Genomic DNA, 22,929 nt, shown 5'->3' with positions numbered 1-22,929 from the left:
AAATAACGTGTTGAGTGCGTCGTTAAATAAAATATTTGTGGTTGACTATAAATTGTTATAATTTTCCAATTCTGACCTAACGATCTCGGCAGCATAGTATACAGTTAAGATTTACTTTAATCATGTGGCTGGTGGAAAAAACAAGTCATTAAAATGGTTCTGACGTCCTAGTTTGAGCTACTGGATTGTGGTGTCGAGACTCAGCAACAAGGCATGTTAGATCATGCCAACATACAAATACATGTATGTTATATACTAAACGCTTCTGACAGTTATTTGAACCTCCGGTTCAAAACTATCCTGAACTTGCTGCATTGTAAGATGTTTGCGTCTAATAAAATCCTTTAAGTAAAATGTGCAATATTTAATTCTTTGAGATCAGAATCATTAAGCATCGTAAATTCACGCTCTAAACATCTTAATTCGCTCTGATACTAATTCATTTTATTTTTAATGACTAGTGAATATAAAATAGTAATAGCTCTGGCCAAATACTGCTATTTAGCTCTTGAAATAAACCAGCTGGTGTGTACAATGCCAGTTGAATAGTCAGTAGCCTAATATACAAGACATTTGGAAAACTGCTTAAACTATTATCAGCTAAAATGACAACACCAATACCTGGCAGAGTTCTGATTCTGGACCGCGTATCCTTTTACACTGATCATCAGGGCTGTGAATCTGTCCTGGCAGGTCATAGACTAGAGGGACATTCGCTGTTGTTACCTTCTGTGTCAAACACTTTACTCCATAGCTGGTTAACAAATGAAAACAAAAACCATTACATCTGAAACGTGTAACATGTCAGCAGACATGTCCAATTACACATCGATTTGTCTGTCACATTGATTTAAATGTCACATCGATTTATCTGTCATATTGATTTAAATGTTACATCGATTTAAATGTCACACTGATTTATCTGTCAAATCGATTTGTCCGTCAGATCGATTTAAATGTCAGATCGATCGATTTATCTGTCACATCGATTTATGTGTCACTTCGATTTATCTGCCAGATCAATTTATCTGTCACTTCAATTTATCCGTCACTTCGATTTATCTATTATCTGTCACTTCGATTTATCCGTCACTTCGATTGTCTTGCAATCCATTCTGAAATTTTACGAAAGCCACAAGCTCATTCCGAAAACAGCGCTTCCGACCAGAAAGAAAGAAAGATTTTATTTAACGACGCACTCAACACATTTTATTTACGGTTATATGGCGTCACACATATGGTTAAGGACCACACAGATTTTGAGAGGAATCCCGCTGTCTCCACTCCATGGGCTACTCTTTCCGATTAGCAGCAAGGGATCTTTTATTTGTGCTTCCCACAGGCAGGATAGCACAAACCATGGCCTTTGTTGAACCAGTTATGGATCACTGGTCGGTGCAAGTGGTTTACACCTACCCATTGAGCCTTGCGGAACACTCACTCAGGGTTTGGAGTCGGTATCTGGATTAAAAATCCCATGCTTCGACTGGGATCCGAACCCAGTACCTACCAGCCTGTTGACCGATGGCCTAACCACGACGCCGGTCGCTTCCGACCACACCATTATTTATCCGCCCATGCAGCCATACAACTTGGTCAATCAACCAGTCAACCAACTAAACAAGAAGCCAACCAGCCAATAGGCAACTACCCCAGCTACAGTCCGTCTGCGTTAAAATTGAACTGATGAATTGCAATATAAGTCTATAATATATGCCTCAGAACCAGATATTCTAGAGTTTGTTAATAAACTTAATGAACAACATCCCAAAATAAAATTCACACTTGATTTGAGTAAAAAATCAGTGACATTTCTAGATGTGAAAGTGATTGCTGATAGCAAAGTCCTGCACACTGACCTACATTGTAAAGAAACTGGCTTCTCACAAATACCTCCCCCCTACCAGCTGTCACCCACGACATGTGTTTAACTCTATTGCTCACAGTGGTGCTATCAGAATTCGCTGTATATGCAGTAAACCTGAATGGGAAAGACAACACCTTCTAGAGTTCACTGAATACTTGTTAAATTGTGGATATAAAATAAAAATAGTTGTGGCTATGTTAAAAAAAGCACAGAACCGCCCTAGAGCTGAATTATTACAGTACACAGACAAATCCCAGTCAACCAAAAACATTGTACCTTGGGTAACTACCTATGATCCCAGGCAACCAAACCTCCGTCAATTTTCCAAAGACACAAACATTCTTCATACTAGTGAAAGGATGGCTAAAACTTTAGTGGCCACACCCATCACCATTGCTGAACGTAAAAATGCCACCTTAGCTAACATTTTAAAATGTAACCAACTGCGTCGGATAAAAAATATACCCCAGGCTTGGGGTTGCAGCCCTTGTGGGCGTTCTAAGTGTAAAACTTGTGCTGCTATGCTCACCACAGACTCGATCACCAGTAAAACTAATAAAACTTTTAAAATAAAAAACACCCTCAACTGTGCTTCATCGTGTCATATACTGCCTTACTTGCAAACTTTGCCAAATACAATATGTTGGACAGACTATTCAAACATCAAATATAATAAAAAAAGATAAAGTTCCCCATGTGGCCCCTCACTTCAATTTACAACACCATGATTACAGTTGTGTTCTTTTACAGCAAGTTAACAGAGACCAAGCTAAGTTAGACCTTGCAGAATCCATTTGGATACATAAACTGAATACTGTTCACCCCAATGGCCTCAATGAGTACAGCCCTACTGGCTTTAACAAGTAAGACTTTTTATACCCCTTTGTTCTTTAATTTTATTGTTATGCTATTGGTCAGCTCCTGTCTTGTTACCTAGCTTTGTGTTTTTAAATTCCAAGCTGGCATTCTTTATTTTATACCTTACTGGTTATATGCCCAGCACTTTGTTAATTCTCTTGAGGATGTTGGTTGGTTTTTAGACTAACAAAACGTCGAATATTTTAAATATTTTTATGTAATTAAAAATTTTAAGGTGGTTTCAGTGGAAACATATATTTTTATATGTACCTTTTTTAATATAAGTCTATAATGAGACTTAACCTGTGCTTAGTGATGTCAATTTGTTACGAAACATGTTCATTTACACTGACATTTTGTTTCAATTTTTTTTATTCGATCTGATGTACGTTTGAAACACAATAAAACATTTACATACTTTAGCACTATTCTTTATTATGTTACTTGTCAATTCATTGGTTCCCTTTTGATGCAAACTGACGTTAACCAACAAGCCAACCAGTTTGCCACTCAGTCATCACTATGTCACCAGTCAACCACTCAGTCATCACTATGTAACCAGTCAACCGCTCAGTCATCACTATGTAACCAGTCAACCACCCAGTCATCAGTATGTAACCAGTCAACCACTCAAACACTATGTCACCAGTCAACCACTCAGTCATCACTATGTAACCAGTCAACCACTCAGCCATCAATATGTCACCAGTCAACCGCTCAGTCACTATGTAACCAGTCAACCGCTCAGTCACTATGTAACCAGTCAACCGCTCAGTCACTATGTCACCAGTCAACCGCTCAGTCACTATGTCACCAGTCAACCACTCGGTCACTATGTCACCAGTCAACCACTCAGTCACTATGTCACCAGTCAACCACTCAGTCACTATGTCACCAGTCAACCGCTCAGTCATCACTATGTCACCAGTCAACCACTCAGTCACTATGTCACCAGTCAACCACTCAGTCACTATGTCACCAGTCAACCGCTCAGTCATCACTATGTCACCAGTCAACCGCTCAGTCACTATGTCACCAGTCAACCGCTCAGTCACTATGTTACCAGTCAACCGCTCAGTCACTATGTAACCAGTCAACCACTCAGTCACTATGTCACCAGTCAACCGCTCAGTCACTATGTAACCAGTCAACCGCTCAGTCATCACTATGTAACCAGTCAACCGCTCAGTCATCACTATGTCACCAGTCAACCGCTCAGTCACTATGTCACCAGTCAACCGCTCAGTCATCACTATGTCACCAGTCAACCGCTCAGTCACTATGTAACCAGTCAACCGCTCAGTCACTATGTCACCAGTCAACCGCCCAGTCACTATTTAACCAGTCAACCGCCCAGTCATCACTATGTCACCAGTCAACCGCTCAGTCATCACTATGTCACCAGTCAACCGCTCAGTCATCACTATGTCACCAGTCAACCGCTCAGTCATCACTATGTCACCAGTCAACCGCTCAGTCACTATGTAACAAGACAACCAGTCAGTCACCATCTCACCAGACAACCACTCAGTCACCATCTAACCAGACAACCACTCAGTCACCGGCTAGTTATACAACACTTACATGTATAAAGCATCCATTTAGCAGCCAAACGTGTGTGTGTGTTTGCGCGCGCGATACACGCGCGCTTCTCTCTCTTTCTGTATATATTTTTTTTATATCTGTGTGTGTGTGTGTGTGTGTGGTTTTTTTTGAAGTTTACAAACGAAGATAACTCACCTTGTTTGCATTAGTGATGCCAACAGATTCTTGAAGTACGAAACTGAGCAGGACGAGAACAGCCAGGGGTTGGTCATGTTAGGATCTGTTCTAAGCCTGCTAGTAGCAGCCATGATGTATTGGTCTTCTCCTGTGCACGTGTTATTATCACCATCGTGTTTAGATCCCAAACTGAATAACAAATAAAACAAACATCAAGAATAACAAACATCAATCATAAAACAAAGAAGAAAAACAGAATCATTTTTCTTAAAAACAAATATAAAATAATGCTACTAACATCTACAGCAGCTGAGGGACACTACCTGGACAACTACAGCAACACTCGAGAAGAAGGTGTACGGTACCAAGAGAGATCTACGGAGGACAGTATCTTTGATAGTCACGGCTGGCATCAACGTGTAGTTGTCAAGCGAACGAAAAGCAGAAGAAGAAATAATCATGGAATTTGTGACGATTGTTCCGTTTTCGGGGTGTTGGTTGACACGATTTATTAATCATCAGCTACTGGATGCCAAACATTTAGTAATTTGGACATATTATTATTAGTAGCATGGAATCTTTTATATCCCACCAACAGGATAGCACATTCCACGACCATATACATAGTTCACGATATTTTGTGAAGCGACGGTCCCCAGTGTAAACGCTTATCAAAATGACGTCGTTTCCTTTTAGTTTCGTTAGTTAATTTCTTAGCAGGTTATTCGTAAAAACAATATTTTGGATGTGGATAATAAAGACATTATTACACTCGCGTGTGAATCGTACTGATTTTACAAAACTCGTGTCAGGATTCGCTCGGGCAATACTATAATCCTGACACTCGCACGCACGCGCCGCGTCCAGTTTATATGAGTCTTAACTGACCTGTGTCCAAGTTCATGAGCCGCAGTCAGTATCCGCTGAAATCCTCCGTCATCCTCGATTACCGAAGTGCTTAGTCCTAACGGTTTGCACATTTTTGACATGTAAGCAATTCCTAAGGAGTAAAAACAAAGACATGAAATATAGACTCTACACAAAGAGCTGGTCAATTTGTATACCCTGAAGACACTAAAACGCTGCTGGGGGTACAGTTTTAAAAAGGGATCACAACATTGTACCGTGTTAGAAGATTACAATAACGTGAACATCTTTCACTTTTTTGTCTAAGAAACAAACCTTCAGACTATAATAAATGGAATTGATTTTACTGTATTTTATCAGTATACCACTGTCAAATGTACACCAATAAGTGTATGGAGAGAGATAGACACAGGCAAACAGACCCGGTCAGACAGAAATACACACACAGAGTGGGCGATAGACACACACACACGCACACACGCACGCACGCACGTACGTATGTATGTATGTATGTATGTAATATATCATATCATATCTAGCATTTTCAGTGCAATCAAATTATGTGATATTTTTAGATCACATACTTTGAGAATTTGATAACTTTATTGACATTTAAGCAGACTTACTACGATGACACTCCATAATTGACATATGCACTCATGGTCGTCGAACAAAAACGTTTTAATAGCAATTTACACTGCAAGCTGTGCAGCGTTCAGAAAATAAATAGAGGCTATTTCATGGGTTTTTTCGAATACGATTTTTATGTCAACGAGTGATGTGTGAAAACCATATTTTCACTCATTGCTTCGCAATTCGTGAAAATATGGTTTTCACACATCACTCGTTGACATAAAAATCGTATTCGGAAAAACACCATGAAATGGTCTATTTATTATATACATATTTCCTAATTTTTGACAATATCTTTCGCTCTTTGGTAATATCTTTCGCTTATCCTATCGAAAACACGTAAAGTCGTGATATATTTCTTCCTATGGAACTTTGCCAGAAAATTTATTTTACCATAGACTTTTAAAAAGAAATTTGATTAAAATTTATCTTTATTAATATTTATTTAACAATACTGCGGTGCAAACATACCTGCCAAAGCGATCCTCTAAAAACTCCCACAAATACAAAACAGTCAAACGCCGTTAAATTCTTACACTGTCACTTACACTTGATGACACTACTTTGTCATCATTATTTAGCTTCGTATTCAATTTGTTTTATATATTTGTCACGGGGATTCTATAATACCCGTAACTGAATGAAACACGATTGTCCAAATATCTCTCCTAACTGTATATCTATTAGATCTCTCTGTAACGGGCGGTTATACCCTAATGTGGCTCGTCTAGGTATTATCAGAGATACGATCTTATATAAAGTATATGTAATATAGCACGTTTAGTTCACTAGAAAACACAACAAAAACACAATACACTTTGGAATCTGTATTAACCTACGCTGACAAATGTACTGCCGCAGTAGTTAATTAATAACAACAATAATAACAACCCAGGACTTAATTAGTTAATCTCTAGGTGTCTAGTTTACACAATATGCTAATCACTTCACCGTGTCACAACACCCACACGTGTGATAATTGAGAAACGCTTCCAGGGGAACTTAATTAATAAAGGAATTACAGCTCTATTCCTAACTGGTTAATTTTTAATTAACCCTAACTACTCATTCAGTAACCTTGTAACACAGAATTAATACTGGTACCTATCACAATAAAGACAATAACCTACAGTTTACCTAGGTCCTCTAGGATGACTGGTTAAGCTTTTTATAATTATTTAGGACAGTGAGCCTACAGATTACTGCGTCAGATGACCGGCAGCACCGTCTAAATAATATTGGTATAATACAGTATTAAAATGTTTAAAGTCACATCAATCACATCAAGGTTATACACAGAGCAGAAAATATATATTTACCAAAGTCCCGTCTGAACTAATATAGATCGTTCAGTGGACGACGACCGTTCCCCTGGATACTTCCAACTGTTTCCTCTAGATATCTCTAAACCCTAGCTATTTATTCAAAACTCTCAGAGACAGCGAATATCGCCTGGGGGTACAAGGCGGTACCTCACGTATCATGTGGATTTTCCACAACCACCACGCCGGCATATTTTTCACTGATCGTCAGACTGGCTGTCGCCATCCGCGAGCAATCCCCTGGCCATAAACAGCACTACCGGAGATATTACGTAACTACTAGCCACATGGCCTCCACAACTGCGCTGGGTGTGTATTAGAAAAGCTCGATGACCGTCGCGCAAAGGTATCACGTAACAAGTTGCCCATCTGGGCTTAAGTGCAATTTGGAACTGCACACGGCCCTCTAAAACAATTAATATCGCCACAGGGGAAAACAAAATTAAGAGCATGTACCGTCACAATATTTTATCGTAATTGCACTTCGTATCCCGTTTTTATAGGTACAGTTGTTTAAATTACATTTTTTATTTTTCAAATAGGATCAGATGCATTGGTAATCATCAAATTTAAATACGAAGAACAAAGACAAAGGGAGATAATTTAATCATGCACTTTTACAAAAAAGTAAATACGACTTCTATATTTTCACTGTAGCTAAAATACAGTGAAAATATGACTTTTCACCGGATATGACTTTTATGGTTTCCGTAGATCTATATATTCTATTGCTATGTATACAATAAAAAACGTTAAGCACAAGTTTATTGTTATGTAAGAATATCCAAAATGATGTTATTCATGTCTGACGTCATTTCCATTCAAACAGAAACCGCGCCACATATTCTTACGTCATTTGATTATCGCGTATTGGCTGATTGGAATTAAAGTTGCGTATACTGTTTACAAAACCAGTTTGTATTAAGCTTGAGATTATATGATAAAGAGATTATACCCTCGTGTATTTCGGTATCGTCAATATCAAATATTAGGAATAAAAATAATGTATTATGCTCGCCAGAGGCTGACATAATCCAACTTTTATTCCTAATATATGATATTGACGATACCGAAAAACACTGGTAATAAGATATATATATATACTCTTCAAAAAAAGAAACGCAAAAGGGTACAAATGGGTTATAACTCCGATTTTATGTTTCCTACCGGTTCATGCTTTGTGAATATAAGGTCATTGCATGTCCGAAACACATTCCCACGGTTACATTCGATAAAACGCAGCTACTGTACAATAAAGTTCCAAAATGTGAATATTCGCAAAAACGCAGCCACGTGCAAACCATGTCACCACTGCACGTGCGTTGTCTGCACGTGCAACATGAACACCGACAGTATAAAAGTGCAGGGTGTTCGCTTGCCTGGCCTCTGTATCTGGCCGACAGATGACAATCCAGGACATGCCACGTCTCAGTGAACCGCAGAGAAACAATGCCATTGGCCGACTAGGCGCAGGCGAATCCAGAACGGCCGTTGCCAGGGCATTCCATGTGTCCCCAAGCACCATCTCCAGACTGTGGGACCGTTACCAGCAACATGGATCAACACGTGACCTCCCTAGATCCGGTCGACCACGGGTCACTACCCCCGGGCAGGACCGCTACATCCGGGTACGCCACCTTCGGGAACGATTGACTACTGCCACCTCCACAGCCGCAACAATACCAGGTTTGCGCAGGATATCCGACCAGACCGTACGGAACCGCCTACGTGAGGTAGGAATTCGTGCCAGACGTCCAGTTCGAGGTGTCATCTTAACACCACAACACCGTCGACTCCGACTGCAGTGGTGCCAGATTCATCGACAATGGCCTCAACTGCGATGGAGACAGGTGTGGTTCAGTGACGAGTCCCGATTTCTGCTCCGACGTCATGATGGAAGATGTGGCGTGTATAGGCGTCGTGGTGAACGTTATGCGGCAAACTGCGTGCAGGAAGTGGACAGATTCGGCGGGGGTAGTGTCATGGTGTGGGCAGCCATCTCACACACTGGCAGAACTGACCTGGTCCACGTGCAGGGCAACCTGAATGCACAGGGCTACATTGACCAGATCCTCCGGCCACACATCGTTCCAGTTATGGCCAACGCCAACGCAGTGTTCCAACATGACAACGCCAGGCCTCACACAGCACGTCTCACAACGGCTTTCCTACAGAACAACATCATTAATGTCCTTCCTTGGCCATCGACATCACCGGATTTGAACCCAATTGAGCATCTATGGGACGAGTTGGACCGACGCCTCCGACAGCGACAACCACAGCCCCAGACCCTGCCCGAGCTGGCAGCAGCCTTGCAGGCCGAGTGGGCCACCATCCCCCGGGACGTCATCCGTACTCTGGTTGCTTCAATGGGCAGGCGGTGCCAGGCAGTTGTCAACACACGCGGAGGCCACAACACACGCGGAGGCCACACCCGGTATTGACTCCAGATGACCTTGACCTTGGTGGTGTGTCCTATCACTTACTCACAATGGACTAGAGTGAATTGTGAACAATCCTGCAACATTTGGTAATTATCGGACTCACCATTCAATAATTAAATCAATTCTCCAAATGTTACGACAATGTGGTTTTGCGTTTCTTCTTTTGAAGAGTATATGTATGCATGCCTCAATAGCTCAAAAGGTATCGTGGCAAGTCTGCATAGTTGCGGGTGATTCGGTGGCATTGGTTCGAGTCCTAGCAACGGCACTGGACAATTTGTGAGGCCAGAAAGGATTTAATTATCCCCTGCGCCAGTGCGTTAATATCTATGTATGTAACAGTCAACCTCGACATACATACAATATACAGATATTCATACATACATACATACATACCTACATACATAGGAGGGAGAGACAGACAGACAGAGACAGACAGACAGACAGAAACAGAAAGAAAAATACTAACCAACTCTGGTTCTTGCTTTACTCCCATCAGCAATAATCCTGAACAAATCATACCTAAATGACACACAAATTACATCTATTTTAAAATCTGTAGACAAACATTGAATACTGACATGTACTAACTTTAATAACCTTAGTACATTTTGTACATGGAAGTTATATAATAATATAATTAGCAAAATAAAATTAATATAACAGGTTTCTATGTTAATTTATTTATATATTGTTTCTTGTTTTGGAGGTTGCACTGTTAAGTAAAATGGAGGAAGTATACCATATATGTTAATTTTCTGATACCACTTTCTAAGGCAATTAGTGGGGTCAAATATGACTGCCCTGTGACCATTTTTCGGGGACTAAAAACTTGAAATCCATCCTCAAACGTTAGTCCCCGAAAATGGTCATGGGGAAACCAAATAATATTACAACCCCATTAAATGGTGTAAATTAGGGACAATGCTGCTCAAGCTGTCATATATATTAAGTGGGAAACTGTTTTAACAGGCCACCTTTTCATTCTCCCAAATAATCTAATAATCTAATCGTAATAAAGCTACGAATTAAGTATTTTATAGTATATACACCACGTGGGACCAAGCAACAAAATCCCATTCCTAGTTCACAGCCATTTTTTGAATTATTGACATAATTTTAGTTACATTCAAAGAAACAAAATCAGTATATTTTTGTTATTGTTTTGTTATTGTTTAAGCATGCTTTCCTGGCTACACACTTCAACATTGTGGGTTATCTGTCCAGGAACACAATTAAAGATTGGAGGTCATGACCTCAGACGTCGGAAGATGCCAGTAATATATACATTTGTCTTCGCACCGGAGGGAGGCGGGAATTTTAGTTCAGTCGGTAGAGTGCTCGCCTGAGGTGCTTGCGTCGCATGATTGAACCACCTCAGTGGATCCATTCAGCTGATTATTTTGATCTCGTTCCAACCAGTGCACCACCACTGATCAAATGTTGTGGTATGTGCTTTCCTGTCTGTGGGGAAAGTGCATATAAAAAGCCCTTGCTGCTAATGAAAAATGTAGCGGAATTCTTCTCAAAGACTATATGTCATAATTCAGTAGCCGATGATTAATTAATCAATATGCTCTAGTAGTGTCGTTAAACAAAACAAACAAAATCGAAAAAGATTGGGTGGGGGCAATGTGTTGCTTTTAGAGATGGGCAATGTCCCCCTGCTCTACCTCTCACTTCCAACAGCAATAAAAACCTAATTACGCACATGTGTGGCCTTCACTGACCTTGTAAACAGCATCACGTGATCATTATCAGGCAGTGACGTGTTAGCAACCCAGGCTTTCAATTCCTGCAGCGCTGTAAGAGAATTCACCTCACCACCTGATGACGTCATCAGAACACTGTTTTCTGTCCAGGAAGCTTGATCACGAGCCTGTTAATTCAGATTTAAAGATGCAGTCTTTATAGCTTGTAATAACAAGACTTATTATATACGTAGCAATGAAATATATAGATCTACAGAAACCATAAAAGTGATATTCGGTGAAAAGTCATATTTTCACTGTATTTTAGCTGCAGTGAAAATATAGAAATCGTATTTACTATTTTGTAAAAGTTCATGATTAAAGTATCTCCCTTTGTGTTGTTTCTTCGTATTTAAGTTTTATGATTACCAATGCATCTGATCGTATTTGAAAAATAACAAAACATAATTTAAACAATTTTACCTATAAAAAGGGATGTAAGTGCAATTACGATAAAATACCTAAAAGATTTGAAAGGGAAGCTAAATAATGTCATTGAATGTAAATTAAAATTTAAACGGCGTTCGATTCGTGTTGTTTTTGTGAGGGTTTTTTGTGAGGATCGCTTTGTGTTGCCCAGTAGCATTATTAAATAAATGTTGATTTAATAATTTAACAAAGATAATTTTTTATTCAAATTTCTTTTAAAACGTCTATGGTCAAGTAAATTTTCTGCAACTGTTCCATCAGAAGGCCTATATCATGGCATTACGCGTTTTAGATATGATAAGCGAAAGATATTAACAAAAAGCCAAAAAATATTGTCAAAAATTAGAAAAGATGTATATAATAAATAGACCATTTCATGGTGTGGGTTTTTTTCGAATACGATTTTTATATCAAGTTGTGATGCGTGAAAACCATATTTTCACGAATTGTGAAACAATGAGTGAAAATATTGTTTTCACACATCACGAGTTGATATAAAAATCGTATTCGAGAAAACCCAGTCTTTACAGCGTGTAATAACAATTCATATACTTTTAATTCAGATTTAAAAATGCAGTCTTTATAGCTTGTAATATAGCAAGTCATATCATTTGCCTAGTTATGGTTCATTTCATTATTAAATCGTCGAAAAGCTAATTTGAAAATAAATGACCGTTTCTAACCTGTAGGTTTATACAAGGTCATCAAATCGAATCCTATAGACGACAATAGTAACATAGTTGGCTACAGCTGGCTGTGGAACGATTCAATCAGCATAAATATATGTAAATACTACAACCCCAAACCCTTAAAGAAAAAAGCAACTAGGGGTTAAGCTGCTAGTTTTAGACACAATTGGAAGCGTCTTTGACTACCGTGGTTTTGCACAAACAAAAAAGGGAGAAAACATTTGCATATTAAAGTTGTGATTAACTTGAATAGTTTGATTAATATAAAGTGCTGATCTGTCAAACCATGATTAGTTTTGAGATATAATTATGTTTCGTTGCACATATACACACCTCTGCTACGACGTAACCCGTCAGTCTAATGACCAGACGTTCATCCAAGCCAGTTATACTCTTGTATCGAAGGTTTACCTGAAGATTAAAGAAAATAGTAAACAGAAGAAACATATACTAGAAATAAACAGAAGCACCATATACTAGAAATAAACAGAAGCAAAACTGTGATCCACAAAAACCTACTCTAAAAACACAGTTCTAATGAAAACGTTTGTTTATTATCTTGTTCCTTTTCTTTTCTTCTTTATATCCAATGGGAACAGCATGGTTGACATTAAAAAGACTCCATGACTTACTTTAGCAACGCAAACTTGTAACCCAGTCGATTATTTTCTGGACGATTTATACAAATGTTCATACTACAGCTTATTATGACCCCCTTAAACATGGAAATAAACTGTAGTACATTCTGGGGAAATCGAAGTTTGTGAGCGTTATAATATATTTCCCGCGAAAAAAGTAAATATTGGAAGTACATTTTAACGGCAATAAAGCGTGTGCTTGCGGTTCAAATAATTAAGTATTATTATATGTGGAATTTTATCGTTGTGTAACTTATCAGAACTCTTCCTTATTATAGGAGGAACGTAGCGGTGTGGTAAAGCGCTCGCTTGATGCGCGGTCGATTTGGGATCGATCCCCGTCGCTAGGCCCATTCGGCTATTTCTTGTTCCAGCCAGTGTACCACGACTGGTATATCAAATGCCGTGGTATGTGCTATTCTGTCTGTGGCATGGTGCATATTAAAGATCCCTTACTACTAATTGAAAAATGTAGCGGATTCCCTCTCTATGGCTGTGTCAAAATTGCCATATGTTTGACATCCAATAACCGATGATTACTATATCAATGTGCTCTAGTGGTGTCGTTAAAGAAAACAAACTTTTTTGCCCTATTACAAATACATTTTTATTGCTAATAACATCGAACAGTTCTAATTAAATTAATATCATCTTGTTAAATTGAAGTATTTAATGTTGAATTATTAAAATGCACAATTTAAATGAAATATGTATTTGAAAAATATAATAATTACATTACAAATTATCAAACATGTTTAGAGTTGCGACCCTTTTTATTAATTTAAAGTACCCACTTAATTTGCAAGAAAACTGCTAATTATATAACATGATATTTGATATCATGATATGTCATTAATACGTTGTATAAAAGTAGAAGTTGTTTTTAAAAGAATTAATCGTGAGATGCAGAAAATTAATTGTATTTTGAAACATTTTGTTACATCGGAAACATGACGGGTAACACCATTTGGATTCATTTTATAAATATTTAATTGTTTGTAAAATAGATTTTCGCTTCAGTTATGCTTGTATCGTATTAAATAAACACCATGCACTTAAAAATGCACGTTTTAGTTTATTTTATATATATTTTTTATTGACATGCTACATAATTTCAAAATACCCCGTTCATGACGTAGGCGAAATATTCCCGAATGTCTTGAAGTGCATGGACTCTTCTTGTGGCCGCAGCTAACGATGAATCTGTGCGATTATAGTGTCTGAAAATAAATATAATATTATATACATTTAATGTACAACCAAACCTTCTGAAGTGATTTCTACCATTTGGTTCGCACCTGCCTAATGCTAGAGTCAAACTACCAACTGGCAGCACAAAGTTCGTCAGCGTTCTACTCTCACGATTTCCTCGACTGTCCAGTTGCTTGTCTGGACGCTCTTACAACTCGATTCTCGTTTATAACCCATTAGTTGTTAATATGAGCACACCCGTCGTAAGTCGGGAGTTGGGGAAATTACAACGCAACCGTCGAGTTGGCCAACTGTGTCGTAACAGTTGACAGTCTGAGCCTAGCATTATACGATTGTCCATTTGCTAGTTTGAGCGGTCTTGCAACTCGATTCTCGTCAAAACTAACACTTACGACCGATTAGTTGTTACTTTGAGCGCAGCTCTCTAAGTTGGTTATGGGGGCAATTACAACGCAATTATCGAGTCGGCCAACTTCCTCGTGACAGGTGATAGTCTGAACCTAGCATTACTAAACTCCCAAAAGAAAAGAAAGGAAAGACATATTTGGTTAACGGCACATTTTAAACTTTAGCTATTTGGTGACTAATTAAAGTACGGGTATTGCAACGTTGCGAGTAGTATCAGGGCCTACCGTGAGTCATGACCTACTTTCAGTGACCTTGACCTTGATGACGTCACGGCCTTGTCACGTGACCTCGTCCTACTGACCCGGCCCTGACCTACTTAGACTGGCCTACTGTACCGTGTGGAACGTCCTACTGACCCGGCCCTGACCTACTTAGGCCGGCCCCAACCTACTTAGTCTAATCCTGACCTATTTAGCCCGACCCCGATCCGTTGTACTTAGCAACGCCCGTGCTATCCTGTCTGTGGGAAGTGTAGGATCCCTTGCTACTAATGGCAAACTGTAGCGGGTTTTCTCTCTAAAACTGTCAGAAGTATGTTTCACATCCAATAGCTTGAATAGGCAATGATTCATAAATCGAGGTGCTCTATTGCTATCGTTAAACAAAACCACATCTAAGGACTCTGCCCGACGCGAGGTAGTGTGTTTAATTTTAGCGCGCTGAATGATGAATGGTTATCACTGTTTACATCCGGGAAGCGGTGGCATATTGTGTTGTCAGTCTCTAAATAAAATACTCTTCGGAACTAGAAGTTACATTCTTAAAGACGTGAAATAAGAAAATATTTAAATAGGTGTAAAACAGAATTTTCGTTCTACGCTATCTGGTTCCCGCTATCTGATAGGTCAGTTAATAATAATCTTGTGAATGCGCTATTTCGTCACTTCATTCCGCGCTTCGCCGCTCGCACATATAACGGTTTAAATGACAGGTTTTGTTGACATGCTCGAAGTAGTCAGCTGCGAACGACTTCGCGTCCAGCGTTGAGGGTACGTCGTTCGTATCTCATGTGGGGAAATTACATTTTTTCTATTATTTTTAAAACAAAATAATAATTTATAGTTTGTTTTTATTTTACTTATTTACTTACTTATTTATTTATTTGTTTATTTATTTATTATTTTATTAGGGTTTTTTTTCAAGCAGCCTCTAATAACCCTGTGGGGACGGGACGTAGCTCAGTGTTCCCTTGATGTGGGTCGGTCTGGGATATATCCAGCCAATGCTCCACAACTGGACAACGGCCGTGGTATGTACTATCCTGTCTGTGGGATGGTGTAGGATCCCTTGCTGCTAATCGGAAGAGTAGCCCATGAAGTGGCGACAGCGGGTTTCCTTAATCAATATCTGTGTGGTCCTTAACCATATGTCCGTATAACCATAAATAAAATATGTTGAGTAAATAAAACATTTCCTTCCTCGTAAAATAAAGATTAATTGAATACAAATATTTTATTTTGTTTTAGTCATAGGGAAAGAAAGACATATTTGTCTCGAAGAAAGGAATGTTTGTTAAGAAGAAAGGCATATGTGTTAAGGAGAAGAAAGGAATGTTTATTAAGGGAATAAAGGAATGTGTGTGTGTGTGTGTGTGTGTGTGTGTGTGTGTGTGTGTGTGTGTGTGAAACATCCCCAGCCCATTGCTTTGAAGAAAGAACGACCTTGACACACTTGGCAGGTGTCTGGCCTTGGTGTGAGTCATGGACCGCCCTTGGCATACTTGGCAGGTGTCTGGCCTTGGTATGAGTCATGCCCTGACCTACTTAGACTAGTTCCGTTGTGCTCTTGGACTGTCCCCCACACTATTGTCCTTGGCCTACTTACGACTGGTCTTGACCTATGTAGGCTCGTATTTAGATATAAAAAGGGGTGTTTTGTTAGTAGCGTCATTCGCTTGCCGAAAGTTCTGTGAACGAGATCTATTTTTGCTTTGGAGTTTGAAGATATTCTGGTACGAAGAAAATGACATCGGGATATTCGAGCAGTGTTAGTAGCAGCAGCAGTAGCGACGAGGACGACGTCTTGGTCTGCAAATGTTCAGAAAGACATACAATCAAAAGAGTGACTACCAAACAAGATGAGGAGAAGAAGAGTATTCATTATACGGATCAAACGGATGCTACACATGACATTGGGGTTGGAACTGAAGATGGCGAACTCGTGGATGAACCCACAGATCAGACGGATGCTGCCTGTGAAACAGATGCTGCCTGTGAAACAGATGCTGCCTGTGAGGAAGATTGCTATTCGAGACGTTACGTGTTCTGTCATCGTCCCGAAATGAGACATTTCTATGCCCGGATGCTGACGTATGCTCGGTGGCCCATACAATTACGTCAAAAACCAAAAGAACTTGCCAAGGCCGGTTTCTACTACACGGGAGACCACGATGCCATCACCTGTTACTGTTGCGGACTTCGTGTTTACCGATGGAAGAAGACAGACGACCCAGTGATGGAACATTACAGACTCTCTCCAAGATGTCCTTATGTGAACAACCTGTTCAGACATTAGATGTTTTAGACACTTGTGTGCTATGTTTTCATGTTGTATGTTGTGAATAAAACCGTGAATAACAGGTTTTGCTTTCTTATGTATGTCCTGGGTCCATGAGTGTGTCTCTGGACGTGTCCCTATGGTAGTAACACTGGTAAAGGGTAATATTTTGGTAACGATTATTTTTGGGGAGCTCGCACGATGAGATTTGTGCTTGGGAGGAGGGACACTGGTCATACGTATCACACACATTCAAACATTCCTGTACCATATCTTTATGCGTCATAAGGTATATAAGTAAAATAGTTTTGGAAAACTCGTCATTTGAGGTAGAACTTTTAGAGGAGCAACATGTCAGACCAGTACAAGTTATATGTACCCGACGTGGATAAGTGGACCCGTTTCTATAAACTGCAGGCAAGGTAAACTTCAACCTCATTTTCCAGTGCAACGTGGTGGGAAAAGTCAGATCATGTACAGTGTGGATCGATGTCTAGAACTCTACGATCCCACGTGGAAAAAAGAAAAAGAGGAACAGAATAAGTCCCCGACACCCAAAGTCGTCATGGTCTCCCCAACACAACAAGTGGTAGAGCAAGCCAAGGCCGAGCAGAAACGGAAACGTCAAGAGAGTGGCGTGGAACAGAAACGACGAGAGCAGACTGGGCAAAAACGGCACAAGCATTTCTGAGAAGGCTATAAAAGGGGGCATGGCAGTTTCAACATCGTCAGTTCACGTCGAATACTTCAACAATCAACATCATGAATCAGAATTGGTTTATTCCGGAACATGTCATGAACAAAAGATCGTGTTCCGTATGTCCAAAGACTTTTTCAAAACCATATATATGCTACGTCATTGGAAGACCTTCCATTCAGCTCAACTCCAGGCTCCTATGGCTCCTATAGCTCCTGCTCCGGCTCCTATGGCTCCTGCTCCTCTGGCTCCTACTCCCCTGGCTCCTATGGTTCCTGCTCCTCTGGCTCCTATAGCTCCGGCTCCTCTGGCTCCTATAGCTCTGGCTTGTATAGCTCCTGCTCCGGCTCCTAGGGCTCATATAGCTCCTCTGGCTCCTATAGCTCCTGCTCCGGCTCCTATAGCTCCTCTGGCTCCTCTAGCTCATATAGCTCCTGCTCCTCTGGCTCCTATAGCTCCTATAGCTCCTGCTCCGGCTCCTAGGGCTCCTATAGCTCCTTCTCCTAGGGCTCCTATAGCTCCTGCTCCTCTGGCTCCTATAGCTCCTATAGCTCCTGCTCCTCTGGCTCCTCTAGCTCCTATAGCTCCTGCTCCGGCTCCTAGGGCTCATATAGCTCCTGCTCCTAGGGCTCCTATAGATCCTGCTCCTCTGGCTCCTATAGCTCCTATAGCTCCTGCTCCGGCTCCTATAGCTCCTCTGGCTCCTATAGCTCCTGCTCATAGGGCTCCTATAGCTCCTGCTCATAGGGCTCCTATAGCTCCTGCTCCGCTGCAGCAGCAGCCCCTAAGATTGTTACATCCGTTCACCATGATCGTGTCGGGACCCACGTCGTGTGGAAAGACAGTTTTGTTGTACAAACTGCTAAGGGATGGTAAAATCCAGCCGCCTCCCCAGCGCATCATCTGGCTCTACAAACGATGGCAACCCCTCTATGATACGATCAAAATGGTTGCTCGAGTGAAATTTGTTCAAGGCATACCCGAGAATTTGGGTGAAAAGGATCGTTATTTGGATTCGAGAGTCAGAAATCTCATCGTGTTGGACGACCTGATGTCTACAGCTGGAAAAGACCCTCGCATCACCGACCTGTTCACGGAAGGAAGTCACCACAGAAACCTCTCTGTGATTGTCATCAACCAGAACCTGTATCACAGCAAGGACCCGACACAGAGAAGAAACTGTCATTACCTGGCACTGTTCAACAACCCCATCGACAAGCAGCAAGTCCTAACCTTGGCACAGCAGATGTATCCTGGAAATACTCGTCATTTCATGCAGCGGTTTGAGGAAGCTACCCACAGGCCCTACGGATATCTCATGGTGGACTTGAAACCGACCACGCCCGAACATTGGCGTCTTCGGCCTAATGGTTTAGAGACGGGGCCGTCCGAATGGTATAAAAGCACGAACGTAATGGTGAATGTCTCAGAAGAGTTGCAACCACCGACGAAGAAAGAGCTCTACATGCAAATCATGCAAAGAAACGCATTCAAGAGAAAACTACCAGGCATACCCGCCTACGAAAGTGACGACGAAGAAGAAGATGAGGTAGAACCCTATCTGAAAAAAGTCAAGAGGATGCAGTCTTGCGATACGTGTGGTCTGGTCTTTAAAGACGGAAGCAACTTGCAACGACACGTGAAAACGTGTGAGGAGGGAAATGAAAAAGAAGAAGAGCCGTCGCCCGACCTGGAAAACGAAGGCATTCGTCTCATGGTGGAACGTGAATTCGACATCAATCATGACTATCTCCAAAGCAAGAGGAAACGCTACGAAGAAAAAAACATGTCCCAAAATGCCATCGAAAGAAACATGAAGACATTGCAATGGAAGTTATTTAAAGACACGTACTCTCGCTTTCTGACCTATATGCATTACTTTGACAAAGGTCCCAACACCAGAAATTTTTTACAGTTTGTGAATCCAGACAAAGATGTGAGTCCACAGATTCGTTCTAAATTAAATCAGTATCGTTCCTGGATCGGCGAATATTTGGATGAACAAGACGACGACGATACCGACGATGAAGAGGACGACGATGATGAAGAGAAATGAACACTCATATTATTCACATGTCGCCCGCAAGGCCTCTCGATGTAACCCAGTGTGTGCCCATTTTAATATGTGTCAGTGATTTGTAATTTTAGAAATAAATGAAAAAACCAAACCATTGCGTTTGGTTTTTTGTGTTTTTTTTACTCTATGACTAGATTTGTGATTGGATATTTCTACCGCTACTTTATAGTAGCAAGAGCTGTGTGTACAAGACAGAACATACCACGATCTTTGATATACCAGACATAATACACTAGTTGGCTATAGCTTAATGGGCCACCGACGGGGATCGATCCTAGATCGACCACTGTATTTACCTATTTGGTAATTAAAAAAGCCCTGTAAAAAGGCTTGTACTCTAGGGAAATACTTGTGCTTAAAATGCAGCTAAAAGATAATAGTTTAGGTCGGAGCGTTGAGTTGCAGTCACGCGTTCTTTCTTCAAAGCAATGGGCTGGGATGTTTCACACACACACACACACACACACACACACACACACACACACACACACACACACACACACACATTCCTTTATTCCCTTAACAAACATTCCTTTCTTCTCCTTAACACATATGCCTTTCTTCTTAACAAACATTCCTTTCTTCGAGACAAACATGTCTTTCTTTCCCTATGACTAAAACAAAATAAAATATTTGTATTCAATTAATCTTTATTTTACGAGGAAGGAAATGTTTTATTTACTCAACATATTTTATTTATGGTTATACGGACATATGGTTAAGGACCACACAGATATTGATTAAGGAAACCCGCTGTCGCCACTTCATGGGCTACTCTTCCGATTAGCAGCAAGGGATCCTACACCATCCCACAAACAGGATAGTACATACCACGGCCGTTGTCCAGTTGTGGAGCATTGGCTGGATATATCCCAGACCGACCCACATCAAGGGAACACTGAGCTACGTCCCGTCCCCACAGGGTTATTAGAGGCTGCTTGAAAAAAACCCCTCGTAAAATAATAAATAAATAAACAAATAAATAATAAATAAGTAAAATAAAAACAAACTATAAATTATTATTTTGTTTTAAAAATAATAGAAAAAATGTAATTTCCCCACATGAGATACGAACGACGTACCCTCAACGCTGGACGCGAAGTCGTTCGCAGCTGACTACTTCGAGCATGTCAACAAAACCTGTCATTTAAACCGTTATATGTGCGAGCGGCGAAGCGCGGAATGAAGTGACGAAATAGCGCATTCACAAGATTATTATTAACTGACCTATCAGATAGCGGGAACCAGATAGCGTAGAACGAAAATTCTGTTTTACACCTATTTAAATCATTTCTTATTTCACGTCTTTAAGAATGTAACTTCTAGTTCCGAAGAGTATTTTATTTAGAGACTGACAACACAATATACCACCGCTTCCCGGATGTAAACAGTGATAACCATTCATCATTCAGCGCGCTAAAATTAAACACACTATCTCGCGTCGGGCAGAGTCCTTAGATGTGGTTTTGTTTAACGATAGCAATAGAGCACCTCGATTTATGAATCATTGCCTATTCAAGCTATTGGATGTGAAACATACTTCTGACAGTTTTAGAGAGAAAACCCGCTACAGTTTCCCATTAGTAGCAAGGGATCCTACATTTCCCACAGACAGGATAGCACGGGCGTTGCTAAGTACAACGGATCGGGGCCGGGCTAAATAGGTCAGGATTAGACTAAGTAGGTTGGGGCCGGCCTAAGTAGGTCAGGGCCGGGTCAGTAGGACGTTCCACACGGTACAGTAGGCCAGTCTAAGTAGGTCAGGGCCGGGTCAGTAGGACGAGGTCACGTGACAAGGCCGTGACGTCATCAAGGTCAAGGTCACTGAAAGTAGGTCATGACTCACGGTAGGCCCTGATACTACTGTTGCGTCTATAGTTAGCAATTGGGATAAAACAGTATGGAATATAACAGAACACGGAAGGTACTGAAAAAATACACACAGAAACACAAACAAACTATAGAGTACATTATACAAAATAAACCTCGGCCCTCACAAAAAAAAACCAGACAACATTTTGTCCCTTGGGTTGGAATTGATTTTTAGCATGCTTCCTATTGACCTGATAATTTGAAGTGTTATCATGTCACTAGGAAATGAGTTGTGCGCATGACGGATGTTTGCTCAATTTTCAGGTAGATCGTTTTCTCATTTTTTCAAACATCCATTTACAACAATAATTGTTGAACTGCATAAATAAATATAACATTTACAACGTTTTGAATTAAACAAAAAACAAGTAGCTTCCTGCAAAGAATGTTTACATTGGGAACAGCGTCTGGTGTCACAGTCACTAGCAGCCAGTGATAAACATATATCTTCTTCAGGTCACACATAAACCTGAGTTTATTTTCACAGAAAAAGATACAAAATATAATGTGACACAACAGACTTTGAAGTAGAAGCAAAGTATTTAATTTAAAATCTGGAAACACATAACTTTTAGGCTGGCTATGCCATTCACAAGATGCTTTTGGGCACTTGCTATTGTCCGACTTACGGAAGTAGTTTCTACACGATAAAACTAATAGTTTTTATACCACTTTTGACTGAAACATATTACAAAAATATAACTTGAAAGGGGTTGCATGATAAAAAAGAATATTTTCGTGGTTATTTGGCTCGGTTCGATAACGGTGTAACAGACGAGCGTCATAAATTCTAAGCACGTGCACGGTACTTACCTTTGGTAAATTGAGTAGTCAATAACAGTTAGGACATCGATATAGTACTCTGTTGTCTCTCGTTTCTGCCGTGCATGTGTGGAAGGATTTAACAGAAGTATGTCTTCATAGTCGGACTTTGTAACAGTATTTGA

The 22,929-nt window shown here is 40.3% G+C and overlaps 1 protein-coding gene across 1 annotated transcript in view; it reads right to left on the bottom strand.

The window, feature by feature from the left end:
* Positions 1–600: 600 nt before the first annotated feature.
* LOC121381738 (snake venom metalloproteinase BaP1-like) overlaps positions 601–22,929 on the bottom strand; it is a 37,947-nt gene continuing 15,618 nt past the window's right edge. The window contains exons 5-12 of the mRNA XM_041511085.1: positions 22,796–22,929; positions 14,344–14,440; positions 12,916–12,993; positions 11,444–11,592; positions 10,183–10,235; positions 5,336–5,447; positions 4,466–4,636; positions 601–754 (exon numbers count right to left, since the gene is read on the bottom strand). The exon at positions 22,796–22,929 is cut by the window's right edge and continues 20 nt beyond it. Of these exons, the coding sequence (XP_041367019.1) occupies positions 601–754; positions 4,466–4,636; positions 5,336–5,447; positions 10,183–10,235; positions 11,444–11,592; positions 12,916–12,993; positions 14,344–14,440; positions 22,796–22,929 (948 nt within the window). The remainder of the gene's footprint in view (positions 755–4,465; positions 4,637–5,335; positions 5,448–10,182; positions 10,236–11,443; positions 11,593–12,915; positions 12,994–14,343; positions 14,441–22,795) is intronic.

This window comes from Gigantopelta aegis, chromosome 9 (genome assembly GCF_016097555.1).
Source record: "Gigantopelta aegis isolate Gae_Host chromosome 9, Gae_host_genome, whole genome shotgun sequence".
Taxonomy (NCBI): Eukaryota; Metazoa; Mollusca; class Gastropoda; order Neomphalida; family Peltospiridae; genus Gigantopelta; species Gigantopelta aegis.
The sequence above is the reverse complement of the archived record's forward strand: the minus strand, read 5'-3'. Positions and strand labels throughout refer to the sequence as shown.